The 17,376-nt window shown below is 39.1% G+C and overlaps 2 protein-coding genes across 8 annotated transcripts in view; one reads left to right on the forward strand and one right to left on the reverse strand.

The window, feature by feature from the left end:
• Window positions 1–2,795, forward strand: part of RARS2 (arginyl-tRNA synthetase 2, mitochondrial) — a 56,103-nt gene extending 53,308 nt beyond the window's left edge. For 5 of the 7 annotated variants that reach the window (XM_026511836.4, XM_048225956.2, XM_044388892.3 and 2 more), the window contains 3 exons: window positions 609–683; window positions 2,019–2,082; window positions 2,551–2,795. In XM_026511836.4, coding sequence (XP_026367621.1) covers window positions 609–683; window positions 2,019–2,082; window positions 2,551–2,637 — 226 coding nt within the window. In that variant the 3' untranslated portion in view covers window positions 2,638–2,795. The remainder of the gene's footprint in view (window positions 1–608; window positions 684–2,018; window positions 2,083–2,550) is intronic. The other 2 variants (XM_044388891.3, XM_048225959.2) reach the window with 1 other exon arrangement.
• Window positions 2,796–4,047: 1,252 nt separating this feature from the next.
• Window positions 4,048–17,376, reverse strand: part of SLC35A1 (solute carrier family 35 member A1) — a 32,602-nt gene continuing 19,273 nt past the window's right edge. The window contains exons 5-8 of the mRNA XM_026511839.4: window positions 9,736–9,802; window positions 7,552–7,728; window positions 6,975–7,109; window positions 4,048–4,968 (exon numbers count right to left, since the gene is read on the reverse strand). Coding sequence (XP_026367624.2) covers window positions 4,841–4,968; window positions 6,975–7,109; window positions 7,552–7,728; window positions 9,736–9,802 — 507 coding nt within the window. The 3' untranslated portion in view covers window positions 4,048–4,840. The remainder of the gene's footprint in view (window positions 4,969–6,974; window positions 7,110–7,551; window positions 7,729–9,735; window positions 9,803–17,376) is intronic.

The following is a 17,376-nucleotide window of genomic DNA, read 5'->3' on the forward strand; positions in this document are numbered from 1 at the left end:
CTCTGATTGCCACACAGTGGTCAGTGGCTCTTTCGTGGGATCAGAGGAGTCAGTTTTCTTACATTTGACCAATTTTTGTTAGAAAATAAAAGCCAACCTGGTTTTCTTGGCATCGAAGGCTAGATTATATTCTTAAATATGGCCATAGGCTTTTTACATTCAATTTAACAGCCTGAGTCCTTGTTCTGGGCTAGGCGTAAGGGATATCAAAATGATTTAGAAAGTACCTGCCATCAGGGAATTTGTAAGAAAGAAAAATGTGCCTTTACCTTCAAATGCACACAAGGTCTTTTTTCATATACCTTCTACTCTTTTTTTAGAGAGAGCAAGAGCATGCGTAGTTGCAGAGGCAGAGGGGGAGAGAGAGAGAAACTTAAGCAGGCTTCACCCTGGGCTCAGAACCTGACACAGGGCTCAATCTCATGACCCCAAGATCATGACCTGAGCCGAAACCCAAGAGTCAGATGCTCAGCTGACTGAGCCACCCAGGTGCCCCTATACCTTCTACTCTTAATGATGTCCAGTCAACCTTACATCCAAGATCTTAACAGCTTAGTGTAATATGTGCAGCCTTCCCTTGCCAGCTGCTCCTGTCACATTTCTTTTAGGTTCGACGAGGTGCTTTATAGATCTTCTCAGGACCTTCAACCCAGGCACATTGTCAGTTACCTTCTAACTCTAAGGTACTTTATAACCTTGCTGTTTTCAGATATTAAAGACATTGGAGATGTGATCTGACAAAGGACCTTTCTTTCTTCTAAAGTTTTGTTATAAACAAACCTCCTGGCCTAAAAAGTGAGATGCCTTAAGTTACAGAAATTCTTGCTTCATCTTTGCAAAGCAGCAGTTAATGTTCATTTATTCATTCAGTGTGCTATAAGAACCAACAGCTTCGTCACAGGTAGTTAATTAACAGCACATATGTGCTCGGATAGAGTGGACGTAAGAGACAGTGTTACGGCATTCAGCCCAGCCTTGCTGGACGAGAGAGGGCTTCTTGGAGAAGAGGAGTCGATATTAATCAGGAGAAGCAAGGTGGCAGAAAAGGAAGAGAAAGCCCACGGTTGAGCAAGAACATAGCGCGTTGATGGAACTACAAGCATGGTCCTGGGAAGGGTGAGAAATGAGTGTATAAAAGCTCTTCTGCCTGTATTAGGGCATTTCAGCTTATTTTCAGGGCAGTGGAGTCCATAAAAAGACTTTAAACAGAGACATAGAAAAATCAGTCAGCTAAAGGGCAGAGGATGAATTGGAAGGCAAATCAGTTTAAAGGAATTTCTTAGTAGCACGTTTCAGAAACTCTGAATAGAAGTTGAGTATCTTCTAGATCAATTGTATCTTTCCATAAATCTATTTAAGAAAGGAAATACTTGTTTTTACTCAAGATTTACTGAAATCAGATTTATTGGTACTGTTTTCTTGATTATCCTTTTTAGCTGTCTTCCCCAGATTTAAATAAATTTTTTTCCTTTAAATTCTACCTAGTCATAGAGAAATAAAGAAGCCAAAAAGTCTAATTAAATGTCAGTCATTGAAATGAATGTCAGAAGCATCATTTCTCTGGCATATTGTTCTGTTTGCTGCTCTACCTAAACAGAAAAGATACTTTAGAGAAGAGTGGCCAGTGTGTGTGCAGTGGACCCATACCTAGTCTTTACCCCACCTCCTCACCGTACAGAGGGGCAATATCCAGGTCATGTTGTATCTTTCATCCTAAAAGATGCCTAAATGAGAAAAACTAATTTTTAGAAAGGAATCCCCTTTGTCAAGCAGTGAAATCATAACCTTAAGAACTTAAGGTATTACGATCAAAATCTAAAGTTTTAGTTTAACGTGTTTTACTTTTCCTGTTACAGAAAAGCAGTGAATTCAAGTCTCAACTTCCAGTGTTACACACATCCTTTACTGGCTCTGGGCTTTCGATTTCCTTAAGTTGAGGGAGTAAGATACCAAGCTTGTGTGTTACAACAGGAAATTACTACTGGTCTTCATCATTTCTTTCTTTCTTCCCGATTCAGTCATCTTGCAGCTATGGCACACAAGACACTGCTTATAAAAGACAGCCCTCCCGAAGTGGCTGGGGTATGTTAAGTGTTTTCTATGTAATCTCTACATCCTCCGATTAATGTTACTGAGTCAGTCTTGTGAATGTTCCTAAAATAGCATCTTGTGGTTCGGCTACAGTAGTGTACTTATGGACTCAGGTGGTAATTAGAATTGGACTGTTACAGTCAGTGTTTATGTATTTCCCAGTACTGGACTATGAAACACTCTTCCTACGTCAAGTGTTCAAGTGAGGAGTTCCCCTTATCTGAAGCTATACTTCGGGTAACATGATACCGTCACTCCCACTCCCCAGCTCTTGGCTACCAGTCATAAGGGATGCTAGGCATTTGTCTTCCCTTGCCGACAGCAAACACTGGCGCACTCTGAGATACTGTTCCTACTTTAAATTGGAAGAAAGAATTACTTTTAAAAATGTTCTTTATTCACTTATAGTTAGCCTGTTGTTGAATTGAACATTTAATCATTCTTTGTTTTATTTCATAGGCCAGACTTCATCTTTTCAGAGCTGTGCGTTCTGTCCTAGCCAATGGAATGAAACTTCTTGGAATAACACCTGTATGTAGGATGTAATTTCTAATTAAAATAGCTTTCTAAATACTGAGTGAATTCTAGTTAATCTATTCTCATATGCCTTGTTTAGAATTTAAACTGTTATTCTGTATCAGAATCAATATTTTGGTAAGCCTAAGTGATTTATCAACTTATTAAATCTTTATCTAAAAAAAAAATCATTTGAGTTCCTTCCTGGTCAGTAAGTACTAAATAGAGTTTTATAAAACTAACTCAAATCTTCTAAAATTCACTGCGGTCCTAAGGGGGATAAAAGATTAGACTGTAAGCTCCAGCTTGAGGTTTTCACAGCATCATTCTTCCAGAAACTGTTCTTATAACAGAGATTATCTCATGTTTGCCTCAGATAAAACTGATAAAAGCAATTTCAATTTTCTTATAATACTGGCTAGTTCTGAATCAATTTGGGGAGACCAGAATTAAGCCTTTTTACCTATACAGCTGACAGCCACTCCCAGAGAGCAGATCTCATGCTTGTCTGTCGTTGGTCTGTACAGGTAACTCTTCTGCATGAGCTAGGGACTGAACAGATCTGAGTAACAAGGAGTTACTTGTATACATATTTTACTGGGAACTTTTTTATAAAAATTAGTCCCTTAAAGCATAATTTGAAATGGAGTTTCTTAAACTATTTCTTTCATGTACCTCTATATTGGTCAAGGATATTTTGTGTGATTTGATTTGTTCAGGTAACGTAAGTAGGATGCAGTCTGTTCAGTCAGTACGGCTATCCTCATCTGCCAGTTATTTCCATTCAGACTGCTATCATTTATTCTAAATGTTGTTACTGGAAGTCTTCTGAATATTGGTGACAATCTACTTTTACAAATAGAGAAGCATATTAGCATAAACCAAAGCTTCTCTAGTTGAATGAACATAGTTGTATATTGGCAAGTATGGTACACCTTCTTAGTCCTAGAAAAGACTCATCCATGCAGTCTCAATTTTAAATACATTAGCTTCCAGATTACTAATTTTTATTTAAAGTCTTGTTATTATTTCCTTAGCACAAACCAGCCATGGAATAAAAATGTACAGTTGGGACATGTTTTTCATGTCCTGTAGCCTTCTCCACTTGTTTGGAGAAATGTTTCCCTTCCCAGATCTGTGGTAGCTGCCTCGGTATTTGAATCTTGAGTGAAATGACACAGGGACAGTGACAGAGCCCAGTCTTTCCAAAAGCAGCTCCCTGAAAAGACTGTACATTATCTCCTACAACCTAGAGCCCCACTGCCTTGACTGTAGTCCTTATAAACTCTTGTTTTTGCTGAAGGCTAGCCAAGAGTTGTTTTATATGCAACCAAAGAACCCTAAAATTCCAACATAGAAAAAATGAAAAATTTAATGTTTTGGGGTTTTTTTACGTTTTGCATTATCTTAATGGTTATAATCACAATACCAAAATGATCATAGGTTTCATATAAATAAAGTTTATTGCTGAATTTTCCCATTAACATTATAGAAAATTTTTTAAAAACACTGAAATTTCACAAATTATTGACAGCCCAATAGTTTTAAACATACTTTATAAAAAAAAGTACAAAAGTGACATTAGAAATATTTTTTGAAGAAAAGTAGATCATCTAACTGCAAAGACACATGAATCCAGACAATGACTGGCACAAATACAGCACTTACAGGAGTACTCGTTCACCACCCAGAAGTCATTGTCTGCATTGTGAAATAGATTCAGTTTGAGAAGTTACACATTCAGTTTGTTTCTGAACTAGCCGATCTTGGTTTTCCCTCTCCTTTGTAAGAAAAGAGCTAGGTCTTTACTGCTGCTGGGATGAAATACTGTACATGAATTGGAGAACAAGGAGGGGTTGTCCTTCTCCCCTGGTACCTGAACAAGAAAACAGTTCATACAGAAATGGCTTTGGCACTTTAACCCTTAACCTTGTCCCAAACCTTGTTACTTAAATATTGTATCCTCACATGATTTTTTTTTAACACCATACCTCTCCATACTTTTTATATACATTATATGTACAATAATAAAATTCTTTCATTCTAAAGCAAAACAGGTTGACCCAAAACAGGTCACATTAAATCTTTGTAGCAATTCACTCAGTTTTCTTCTTAATTCTTATGACACAGTTAACATACTGTTTTTTGTTTAAGCTACCTTCTGGGATTGACTTAAGGCTCTAGTTTAATGCAAATAGTTTAGTCTTGGTAGGAATCTCTTTTGAGGCTGAAATCACACGCCACCGACTCTCTCTTTAGAAGCTGTTTCTCCTTGTTGGATGGATGTAGTGTCTTGTCTGGGTAATCCATAGAGATATATAGAAACACATACAAGAAGAGTGCCCAGAGCAAAGGTGAGTGCTGAAAAGAAGAAAATAAAATAGCTTTATATGTATTTGTGTCCTTATAACTGTATAACAGTAATCAATTTTAAATTCTGAAATCTTTCAATTTTAGGTTTATACCATTAGATAATATGGAAAATAAATCTAAGCGTTCTATTTTTATGATGGTAAGGTTTAGAAAGATAATCAATTCTAGCTCCCCATCCCTCAACCCCCAGCCCCCCGCCAAAAAGGTACAATCAAGGGACTGACTATGTGCTTTTCAAGAACACAAGTATGCCTGTCCTGGACCACTGCTGAAGATCATACCAACTTCCCTATATGCTAATTTAAAGAAAAGCAGTGGAACGTGGCTTTTCCAAGGTACTAAAACCTGTAGAAGTTTACAGTAAAAGGTAGTTGAGCAGAATTCCAAGTTAGATGACCAATGACTCAAACTAGTGAAGATTTCTGAATAAGAGATAAGGTGGTGATTTACTGAGTACAATTCCATTTTCTGTTAGCTTTTTTTTTTTTTTTTTTTTGGTAAATCTTAATCCTGAAAATCAGGACATAAGAAATTACAGCTTGTCCAAACTTGACAAGTAGGTATTTTATACATAAACACTTACGTCAAAATCAGTGTCAAAACTGTATATTCTGTTCAAAACTGAACTGTATTCTATATAGAGTACATCACAATCTCATTAGCTTTATTAAAAAAAAAAAAAAAAGCACTCAGAAATGACATCAAGCTGTGATTTTTAGTTCACTCCTAACTAGAGAAGACTAGGTTTGCCTTCAAAAAAGGGGAGTAAATTAAATCTAAATAGAAAACTAGAAGACTGCTAAGATGTTCTAATTAATTTCTTTGACCATCAGTAAGGACACTGACCAAAAGTATTTTTTACTGCTCCCAAGTATTCCTTAGGAGCAAAGGCATAAGGATTTGTTGAGCTAAGGAAGGATCAGAACTACAATTAAAAGTTCACTCAATTCAGGTAAGAAATACATCTAAGAGAGGACCTATAAATACTGATACTGAAATGGTAAGTGGTTGGCCTCATACAGAAGACTTCCTGTGTGCTAGGCACTATTCTGAGCATTCACCTGAATCAACCCTAGCAGATGGGTGATACTGTTAGTCCCATTTTGCAGATGAAGAAACTAAGACACAGGTTAAGTAATTTCCCCAAGGCTGCACCACTAATAAATGGTACATGCAGGACTTAAACCATACTATAAAATGGTTTTTTAAGATTACAGGCTTGGCATTCTTCTATTTGTATTTATAACCAGAGTCAGTTTTAAAATCAAACATAAATATAGGTCAGGTCTCTTACTTAATGTCATTATTTAACAGACTGAGGTATAACTGATCAGTAAAGAAAATGACTGTTAGGGCAGCATGAAATGTTAAGTCGACATCACTGCTCAAATAATTCAGAAGCCAACTTAATGCTACGTGCAGGCTAAGGGAATATGTATTAGAAGGACTAGCATAGTGAGGGTGCCAGAATGCCAGCTATGGTAATGAAATTTGTATTAATTACATATTAAATGAAACAAAGATATCTTTAATTTAGATTTGGATTTTGCTTCAAAACCAAAGCCCAAAAGTTAGGAATTTTCTGTTCTTTCCTCATAGAAAGCCTTGTTTAGGGAATGATTCCTTTTAGCAATGTAATTAAAATAAAGTCCTTGTATTCATTTCCCTGCATACCTAACCACACTATATTCACCCAGAAGTAAGAACTACTCAGTTGTCTTGTATCTCAAACCTGGGGGATGGGGAGGTCCTGACTACAAAAGAGCTTATCAGTAGCCCTCTCACTTCAGTAGAACCAGCACCCCCAGCATAGAGCTCTAGGACCACTGCGACCACGTCAGTACTGCTGAACCACATCCCATACAACTATAAACTAACGAAACAAGGAATTTTGGTAAACACTAGGACCAGCTGCCATATTTAAGAACAGATTAAATGAATCAAGTGGGAAGCTCTTCTATGTTAAAAACTTAAAAATACAAACGAAGACATACTTATCTGTAACCCAAACAGCATCACTGAAGCAATGGTAGAAAGGACAATGGCGGCTGCCGCAGAAAAGCCCTTCATGATGTTGTCTGTGTACTTGACCACAACAGAAGTGTACAGGCCTCCAACACTTGCAAGAACTTGTATATACAAAGAAATAAAATCTTAACACTCAAACAATGAAACATTCTATGATGGTAAAGCAATTTTCACCCCCAGAGATGCCATACTAATTTACCTAGGAAAATACTATTTTCCTTACAAGTAGCCATCTGAGAGAGTTTGTACTAAAATCGAATAATAGTTCCTACAAAACAACATTGTTTTTCACATGCCCAGAGAGCTATGTGGTCTACTACTAAATTGTACACATTTATTGCTAACACATTAAATACTTTTGATTGTGAAAGGCAAAATTGCTTTGGGATAGCTATGCCACAAAAGTCATCAATAAAACCAAAATTACATTTTCAAACTGGTGTTCACAGTATCAAAGGAACAATTTCAAAATGCTATAAAGGCTTAAAACAGACAACTTTTTTTTAAAAGACTATCCAGAACTTTTAATTCCTGGATACTTACAAATGACAAACCAGACATGATATGTGTAACCATAGAAAAATCCTTTTTCATTAACTTCAGGTCCATCTGACAAGTAGACGCCAACTAATGTCACAACAATCCCTGATAGATACATCTGAATGTTTCTCACCCAAAGGGAAGTGTCTGAACTCTTTAAAACTTTTTCAAAATATACTCCTGGAAAAAAAATTAGATACGCAAATATGAAAGATACTATTAAAAATTAATTTAAAATGCCTTTCATTTAGAACGCTAACAGAACAGTAACAGGTAGGATAATATAAAGTATGTGATTCAGGGAACAAACACATTTTACATCAAATGCACATTTATTTTTTGGTTGTGACACGTAGCACATAAAACATTATCAACATGTATTTTTATAGAGCATATAAAATTAATAACAAAGAGGGAACTTTCCAACCCACATTTAACAGGAGACTCGTAAATTATTTTTAAGAACAGTTTCTGCCTTTATTGTAGCAGTAAGATAGATCACAGAAGCGCTCTGTTAATGCCAATAATAGAGTTCCTTTGGTCAGCTGGAAAACTATACTATTAGAGTCAATTACCTTAATCATATCCCTGTAATATCTGCCTAGTAATGAAAACTCCCAGCTCTGCAAAATAACCTATATAATCACCACTTGGGATTTTTTCAGAATAACACAACCAAAATAAAATTTAAATAGAACTTGCTGAGTGAAGTCATTTTCCTTTAGAGTTCCACAAGCCAAGTTCATACATGATGTCAGAAGGACCATAAGTTAACTCCCTCACTAAGTAATACATTTGGGGTATACATACATTTTCTTGGGGTTGAGGGCCCATAGTCTTTTTCGGATACTCCAAAAGAGCAAATGACTCCTCACCACATACACCCAAAATCACATAGCACTGCTTTAAGATTTATACTTAAAATGAATACATGTATACAAGGACATCAGAGATTTTCATTATAAACACCAAGTTAATTACAGATTTAGAAACTGCCATTCAAATACTAATCAACTAAAAATTCTAATGAAAAACAAGATTGTTCTTGGTGAGTGTGTGTTAGAAAAAGAGAATGGGAACAAACGTAATGGCTCTTCCTATTCCCATTTTTTAATATTCTTCCTGGGAAAACCACTCAACTATTAGGTGCTCAGTTACTCCAAGCATAAAGGGATATTAAACCACCATTTCCTAAACTGTGTACTGAGAGGTTGAACTAAATAGAATGCTGGACATAAACACTTAATTATTCAAAATGGTGCTAAAAGTCTAGTAGCATATTTTTTGGGTAACTCAGTTCTTGTTTCTAATTTGCTGGTTCCTAGAATAAAAATTTAGCATGATGCTATCATTAAGTATATTCCCAAGTTTAGATTTTCCCCTTATCAAACATTTTTTTACAAGCAATAATTCACTTCCATATTATATCAGCCTCCTTTCCTAGTCAAAAGGAAGAAGAATCCTAACTCTTGAAATAACACGAAGATAACAAACATAGCTATAACTAATACACTTTTATTAAAAAGAACTTTCAGGTTCTTCTCTGTTGGAACTATTTCTAAAACACATGTTGCACTTAACATTCATACCTTGTCTCACACATACAACTCTAGACTTCCATGTTTATTTGATGTTAGTGACTTTGGTTCTCATCCCTCCCTTTTTGGCTGTTACTTCTATGTGTTAACTTTTCTGAGGTGCTCTCCACCCCACCCCCCTTTTCTCCCTACTCCATAATTCCTAATCTGTTAAAGCAGAGGAAGAACTTGAGGTTAACAGGGAAAAACAGATAATGAGCTGGTAACTTACACCCTAAAGCATCAGAATCTCCCCTGAAGGTAGTGTCACTTCCAGAAAAATGGAAAGAGGTACTCAGGCTTTCTAACTGCTAACTTCCTCCATTTTCGGAAGTCTTCGTTCATTTACTTTGGGTTCTTAGGTGGACTGAGGATGGTAAGCATGATGTATGTTCTTACATAACCGCAAGTATGAATAAGGACTGAGGTCTGAACTGAATTAAACAATGCCATCCATCCATTTACTGAAAATACAGCTGACACAAAACTATAGGAAAATAAACCTTACTGGGAATAAAACTGTTACAATGAAATAAGATAAACTAGATCCCTATTTAGAGTTTAATATTTTTTAAAAATTTTAAAGAATAAAATGATGTGTTTGATTTACCTGCAAATCCTGAGCACAATACAGCAATAGCAACAGCGCCAAACCCTAACCAGGGATTCTGTTCCACCTGCAATAATAATGCTTTGAAAGTTACTAGTGACTCACAAATAGAATTCATCCAAGAGAGCAAACAAAGGACTACAAAAATCTGTGTTATGGTTCTCTGGAAAGGACGGCCACATCAGACACAGCTATCCTATAGAATAAGATAGAAACAAACAAGAGGCCATCCCAGAGATTAACCAAAGCATTTAAGTTACAAAATGTATCCCTCAAATTGCAGCCATAGTGAATGCTTACCAGAACATGTGTGCCTATTTCCTAACAGTGGGTACCCTAGCACAGTATTTTACGTTGTCAGCCTGCCTCTTAATTTTAACTTCTGCCACCACCCTAACTCAGGGCCCTGATAGCATCAATAATGGAAATGTTAAGAGTTTAACTCATTTATTCCCTAACACCTGTAAGACGATACAATGACTTTTAAGCTTTCCTACTTTACTGAATTTTTACCAAATATTAATACCTTACTTGCTATGTACTAGACATATTTCTTATATACTAAATGAATAAAAATGAAGGTGATACACAACTCTGGTTCTTAAGTAGTTCATGGATAGGAGAGAGTGACAGGTGTATATAATCATAATTCTGTGCTAGAAGATGCATGTATATGTGCCCTATTGTTTCAACTTTATCTCCTCTTTCTTCCCTAAACTAATCAAGGAGTTTTCATCAGTCTTTCCTCAGAGATAAATACTATCTCAATGGTAACAGTGAAACTAAAGAGTTGAGACACATTTCAAAATAAAAGTATTGCTTATTGTTAAATGAGAAAGCCTGGTGTAGGTGATTGCAGCTGTTATTGCTACTATTGATTACTAGCAAAATGCTAGAACAGATGACTTAACTTAAAAAGTTTAATGGGGGCGCTTGGGTGGCTCAGTCAGTTAAGCTCTTGATTTCGGCTCAGATCATGATCTCAGGGTGGTGAGATCGAGCCCCGCGTCTGGCTTCACACTGGGCATGAAGCCTACTTAAGATTCTCTCTCTCTCTGTCTCTCTGCACCCCACCGCATGCGCACGCACTCTCTAAAAAGATAAATCAACAAAAATGTAATGGTCATCACTGGAACACAGTATGGCTTCCCTAAGAATGAGACAAACCAAATTTCCTTCTGAAGGGATTCCTGGTTAGCATTAAGTGATGAGGGGAATTCCATAAAGACACTGTTTTGCAAGAAATTTGAAGGTTTGCATAGTATTTTTGTGAACAAGACAAATGTAGTGAGAATAGCAGTACAATTCTATCATAGCTAAGTGAATTCTCATACAGCAAAGTGCTAATGGAATAAAATCAAGCTAGACCCAACAACCAATACCAGCTTACCAGGCATATGAATGAGCTCCCTTAGAAACATCCACCAGGCCCACTCAGGTCTCAGCTGACTGCAGCCCTAGCCAATATCTTGATGGCAACCTTTAAGGGGCCTCAAGCCAGAACAGCCTAACTAAGACACCCTCAAATTCCTGGCAGATCCATAAAAACTATGAGAGAGAAGGTTTAGTAAGCAAGAGGGGAAAAAAAAGTCCAGCTAAAGAGAGATTTAGAAGTATAGCCACAGGGGGAGAGTTAAGATGGCGGAGGAGTAGGGGACCCCCTTTACAGCTGGTCCCGAGTCGAGCTTGATAGGTACCAGACCAGCCTAAATAACCACGGAATCAGCCTGAGACGCAGGAAGATACATCTGGATCTCTACAAATGAACATCTCCAGCGCTGAGTATTGAGGTACGAAGAGGGGGAGCCCTGAAACCGTGCACAGATATCGGAATATAATTGGAAGGGGGAGGGAGCCGCCGCGTTCGGGTGCCGGAAAGCAGTAGGCACCTGCACGTGAGAGCGGGCGGACTCATGGACGGCATCCAGGAGAGAGCGGACTGAGACCGGTGAGCTGGGAGCGCGCGCCACCAGGCATCTCGCGGAACACCGGAATCCCGGTGCGCTCACTGGATCCAGACTGAGACCGGGAGCTCCCGGAGCACGCGCGGGGCGGCTGGCGGGCCACCTGCACGGGGAAGCGGGCGGACTCGCGGTCGGCATCCGCAAAACAGCTGGGAGCACGCGCCACCAGGCTTCTCACGGAACTCCGGAATCCCGGTGTGCTCACTGCATCCAGACTGAGACCGGGAGCTCCGGGAGCACAAGGGGGCGGCAGGTGGTGTTAGAAACACAAAGGACAGAGACGCGCCGGCCCTGGAAGTGAGGGCTGGGACGCCGGGTGTGGGGCGCACATCCCGGGACACTGCAGGGTTGAGCAGCACCAACAGAAACGGAGTTAAAGTGGCCAGAACATTAGTAGAGAACGGGCCGCAATCCCTCTGTTCTGTGACAGAGGCTGAAATTCGGCCTCTGCTGCTCTCTCAGAAGAGGCACAGCAGACCGCCAGGGAAAGCCGCCAGAGAACAAAAGCCTGGAAATACCGGCTCAGAGAGTGCCCATCCCCATCCCCCCTCACAGGGGACACGGAGACTCTACCCAAACAGGGTTGCCTGAGTATCCGCGCGGCAGGCCCCTCCCCCAGAACATAGAAGGCAGGCTGAGAAATCAAGAAGCCCACAACCCGGGGCGCCTGGGTGGCGCAGTCATTGAGCGCCTGTCTTCGGCTTAGGGTGTGATCCCTGCGTTCCGGAAAGGAGTCCCTCATCGGGCTCCTCCGCTGGGAGCCTGCTTCTTCCTCTCCCACTCCCCTGCTTCTGTTCCGTTCTTGCTGTCTGTCTCTCTCAGATAAATAAATAAATAAAATCTTTAAAAAAGAAGCCCACATCCCTAAGATCCCTATAAAACAAGGGGCACGGCCTGGGACCCAGTCAATAATTTGGGCTCTGGACAACCCCGCAACCTCTCCTCATCAGAATGACAAGAAGGAGAAGCCCCCCCCCCCCCCAGCAAAGAAAAGACAGTGAGCCTGTGGCCTCTGCCACAGAAATAATGGATATGGATGTAACCAAATTATCAGAAATGGAATTCAGAGTAACGATGCTCAAAATGATGAGTAGAATTGAAAAAAGTATTAACAAAAAGGTTACTGAGAATATAGAATCCCTAAGGACAGAAATGAGAGTGAATCTGACAGAAATTAAAAATTCTATGAGCCAAATGCAGGCAAAACTAGAGGCTCTGACGGCCAGGGTCACAGAAGCAGAGGAACGGGTTAGTGAATTGGAGGATGGGTTAATAGAGGAAAAAATGAAAATAGAAGATGGTCTTAAAAAAATCCACGCCCACGAATGTAGGTTACAGGAGATTACTGACTCAATGAAACGATCCAATGTTAGAATCATCAGCATCCCCGAGGGGGTGGAGAAAAACAGAGGTCTAGAAGAGATATTTGAACAAATTGTAGCTGAAAACTTACCTAATCTAGTGAGGGAAACAAACATTCGTGTCCAAGAGGCAGAGAGGACCCTTCCCAAGCTCAACCACGACAAACCTACGCCACGTCACGTCATAGTGCATTTCGCAAATATTAGATCCAAGGATACAGTATTGAAAGCGGCCAGGGCAAAGAAATTTCTCACGTACCAAGGCAAAGGTATCAGAATTACGTCAGACCTGTCTACACAGACCTGGAATGAGAGAAAGGGTTGGGGGAGCATATTTAAAGCTCTTTCAGAGAAAAACATGCAGCCAAGGATCCTTTATCCAGCAAGGCTGTCATTCAGAATTGATGGAGAAATAAAGACATTTCAGAATCGCCAGTCACTAACCAATTTCGTAACCACAAAACCAGCCCTACAGGAGATATTACGGGGGGTTCTATAAAAGTAAAAAGGCCCCAAGAGTGATACAGAACAGAAAGTCACAGCCAATACAAACAAAGACTTTACTGGCAACATGGCATCATTAAAATCATATCTCTCAGTACTCAGTCTTAATGTGAATGGCTTAAATTCTCCCATAAAGCGCCACAGGGTTGCAGATTGGATAAAAATAAATGACCCATCCATTTGCTGTCTACAAGAGACTCATTTCGAACCCAAAGATGCATTCAGATTGAGAGTAAGGGGATGGAGTACCATCTTTCACGCAAATGGACCTCAAAAGAAAGCTGGGGTAGCAATTCTCATATCAGATAAACTGGATTTTAAACTACAGACTATAGTTAGAGATGCAGAAGGGCACTATATTATTCTTAAAGGAAGTATTCAACAAGTGGATATGACAATTATAAATATATATGCCCCCAACAGGGGAGCAGCAAGATACACAAGCCAACTCTTAACCAGAATAAAGAGACATATAGATAAAAATACATTAACAGTAGGGGACCTCAACACTCCACTCTCAGAAATAGACAGAACACCCTGGCAAAAACTAAGCAAAGAATCAAAGGCTTTGAATGCCATACTCGATGAGTTGGACCTCATAGATATATATAGAACACTACACCCCAGAACCAAAGAATACTCATTCTATTCTAATGCCCATGGAACATTCTCAAGAATAGACCATGTTCTGGGACACAAAACAGGTCTCAACCGATACCAAAAGACTGAAATTATCCCCTGCATATTCTCAGACCACAACGCTCTGAAACTGGAACTCAACCACAAGGCAAAATTTGGAAGAAACTCAAACACTTGGAGACTAAGAACCATCCTGCTCAGGAATGACTCGATAAACCAGGAAATCAAAAATCAAATTACACTATTTATGGAGACCAATGAGAATGAAAATACAACAGTCCAAAACCTATGGGATACTGCAAAGGCAGTCCTAAGGGGGAAATACATAGCCATCCAAGCCTCACTCAAAAGAATAGAAAAATCTAAAATGCAGTTTTTATATTCTCACCTCAAGAAGCTGGAACAGCAACAGAGGGACAGGCCTAATCCACGCACGAGGAAGCAGTTGACCAAAATTAGAGCTGAAATCAATCAAGCAGAAACCAGAAGTACAGTAGAGCAGATCAACAGGACTAGAAGCTGGTTTGTTGAGAGAATCAATAAAATTGACAGACCACTGGCAACACTTATCCAAAAGAAAAAAGAAAGGACCCAGATTATTAAAATTATGAATGAAAAAGGGGAGGTCACGACGAACACCATTGAAATTGGAAGGATTATTAGAAATTTTTATCAACAGCTATATGCCAATAAACTAAGCAATCTGGAAGAGATGGAATCCTTCCTGGAAACCTATAACCTACCAAGATTGAAACAGGAAGAAATTGATTTCTTAAACAGGCCAATTAATTATGAAGAAATTGAGTCAGTGATAAACAACCTTCCAAATAACAAAACTCCAGGCCCGGACGGTTTTCCTGGGGAATTCTACCAAACATTCAAAGAAGAAATAATACCTATTCTCCTAAAGTTATTTCAAAAAATAGAAACAGAAGGAAAGCTACCAAACTCATTCTATGAGGCCAATATTACCTTGATCCCCAAACCAGGCAAAGACCCCCTCAAAAAGGAGAATTACAGACCGATTTCCCTAATGAATATGGACGCCAAAATCCTCAACAAGATAACTTGCTAATAGAATCCAACAGTTCATTAAAAGGATTATCCATCAAGATCAAGTGGGATTCATACCTGGGATGCAAGCGTGGTTCAATATTCGCAAATCAATCCGCGTGATACATCATATCAACAAGAAAAGACTCAGGAACCATATGATCCTCTCAATTGATGCCGAAAAAGCATTTGACAAAATACAGCATCCTTTCCTGATTAAAACCCTTCAGAGTGTAGGAATAGAAGGTACATTTCTCAACCTCATAAAAGCCATCTATGAAAAGCCTACTGCAAATATTATTCTCAATGGGGAAAAGCTGGAAGCCTTTCCCTTAAGATCAGGAACTCGACAAGGATGCCCACTCTCGCCACCATTATTCAACATAGTACTAGAAGTCCTTGCCACAGCAATCAGACGACAAAAAGGGATCAAAGGTATTCAAATCGGCAAAGAAGAAGTCAAAATGTCTCTCTTCGCAGATGACATGATACTCTATATGGAAAACCCAAAAGAAGCCACTCCAAAACTATTAGAAGGTATAGAGCAATTCAGTAACGTGGCGGGATACAAAATCAATGCTCAGAAATCAGTTGCATTTCTGTACACGAATAAAGAGACTGAAGAAAGAGAAATTAGGGAATCCATCCCAATTACAATAGCACCAAAAACCATACGTTACCTTGGAATTAACTTAACCAGAGACTCTCATAAAAGACCTATATTCTAGAAACTATAAATCACTCTTGAAAGACATTGAGGAAGACATAAAAAGATGGAAAGATATTCCAAGCTCATGGATCGGAAGAATTAACATAGTTAAAATGTCCATGCTACCCAGAGCAATCTACACTTTCAATGCTATCCCGATCAAAATACCGAGGACATTTTTCAAAGAACTGGAACAAACAGTCCTTAAATTTGTATGGAAACAGAAAAGGTCCCGAATCTCCAAGGAACTGTTGAAAAGGAAAAACAAAGCTGGGGGGCATCACAATGCCGGATTTCAAGCTGTACTACAAAGCTGTGATCACAAAGACAGCATGGTACTGGCACAAAAACAGACACATAGACCAATGGAACAGAATAGAGAGCCCAGAAATGGACCCTTGGCTCTTTGGGCAACTAATATTTGATAAAGCAGGAAAAAACATCCGGTGGGAAAAAGACAGTCTCTTCAATAAATGGTGCTTCGAAAATTGGACAGCTACATGCAAAAGAATGAAACTTGACCACTACCTCACACCATACACAAAAATAAACTCCAAATGGATGAAAGACCTCGATGTGAGACAGGAATCCATCAAAATTCTAGAGGAGAACATAGGCAGCAACCTCTACGACATCGGCCAAAGCAACCTTTTTCATGACACATCCCCAAAGGCAAGAGAAACAAAAGATAAAATGAATTTATGGGACTTCATCAAGATTAAAAGTTTCTGCACAGCCAAGGAGACAGTCAGAAAAACTAAGAGGCAGCCCACGGAATGGGAGAAGATATTTGCAAATGACACTACAGATAAAGGACTGGTATCCAAGATCTACAAAGAACTTCTCAAACTCAATACACGAGAAACAAATAAATCAAAAAATGGGCAGAAGATATGAACAGACACTTTTCCAATGAAGACATACAAATGGCTAACAGACACATGAAAAAATGTTCAAAATCATCAGCCATCAGGGAAATTCAAATCAAAACCACCCAGTTAGAATGGCAAAAATAGACAAGGCAAGAAACAACAATTGTTGGAGAGGATGTGGAGAAAGGGGATCCCTCCTACGTTGTTGGTGGGAATGAAAGTTGGTACAGCCACTCTGGAAAACAGTGTGGAGGTCCTTAAAAGGTTAAAAATTGAGCTACCCTATGATCCAGCCATTGCACTACTGGGTGTACCCCAAAGATACAGACGTAGTAAAGAGAAGGGGCATATGCACCCCAATGTTCATAGCAGCAATGTCCACAATAGCTAAATCGTGGAAGGAGCCGAGATGCCCTTCAACAGATGACTGGATTAAGAAGTTGTGGTCTATATATACAATGGAATATTACTCAGCTATCAGAAAGAACGAGTTCTCAACATTTGCTACAACATGGACGGCACTGGAAGAGATAATGCTA

Source organism: Ursus arctos, unplaced genomic scaffold (assembly GCF_023065955.2).
Source record: "Ursus arctos isolate Adak ecotype North America unplaced genomic scaffold, UrsArc2.0 scaffold_13, whole genome shotgun sequence".
Classification (NCBI taxonomy): Eukaryota; Metazoa; Chordata; class Mammalia; order Carnivora; family Ursidae; genus Ursus; species Ursus arctos.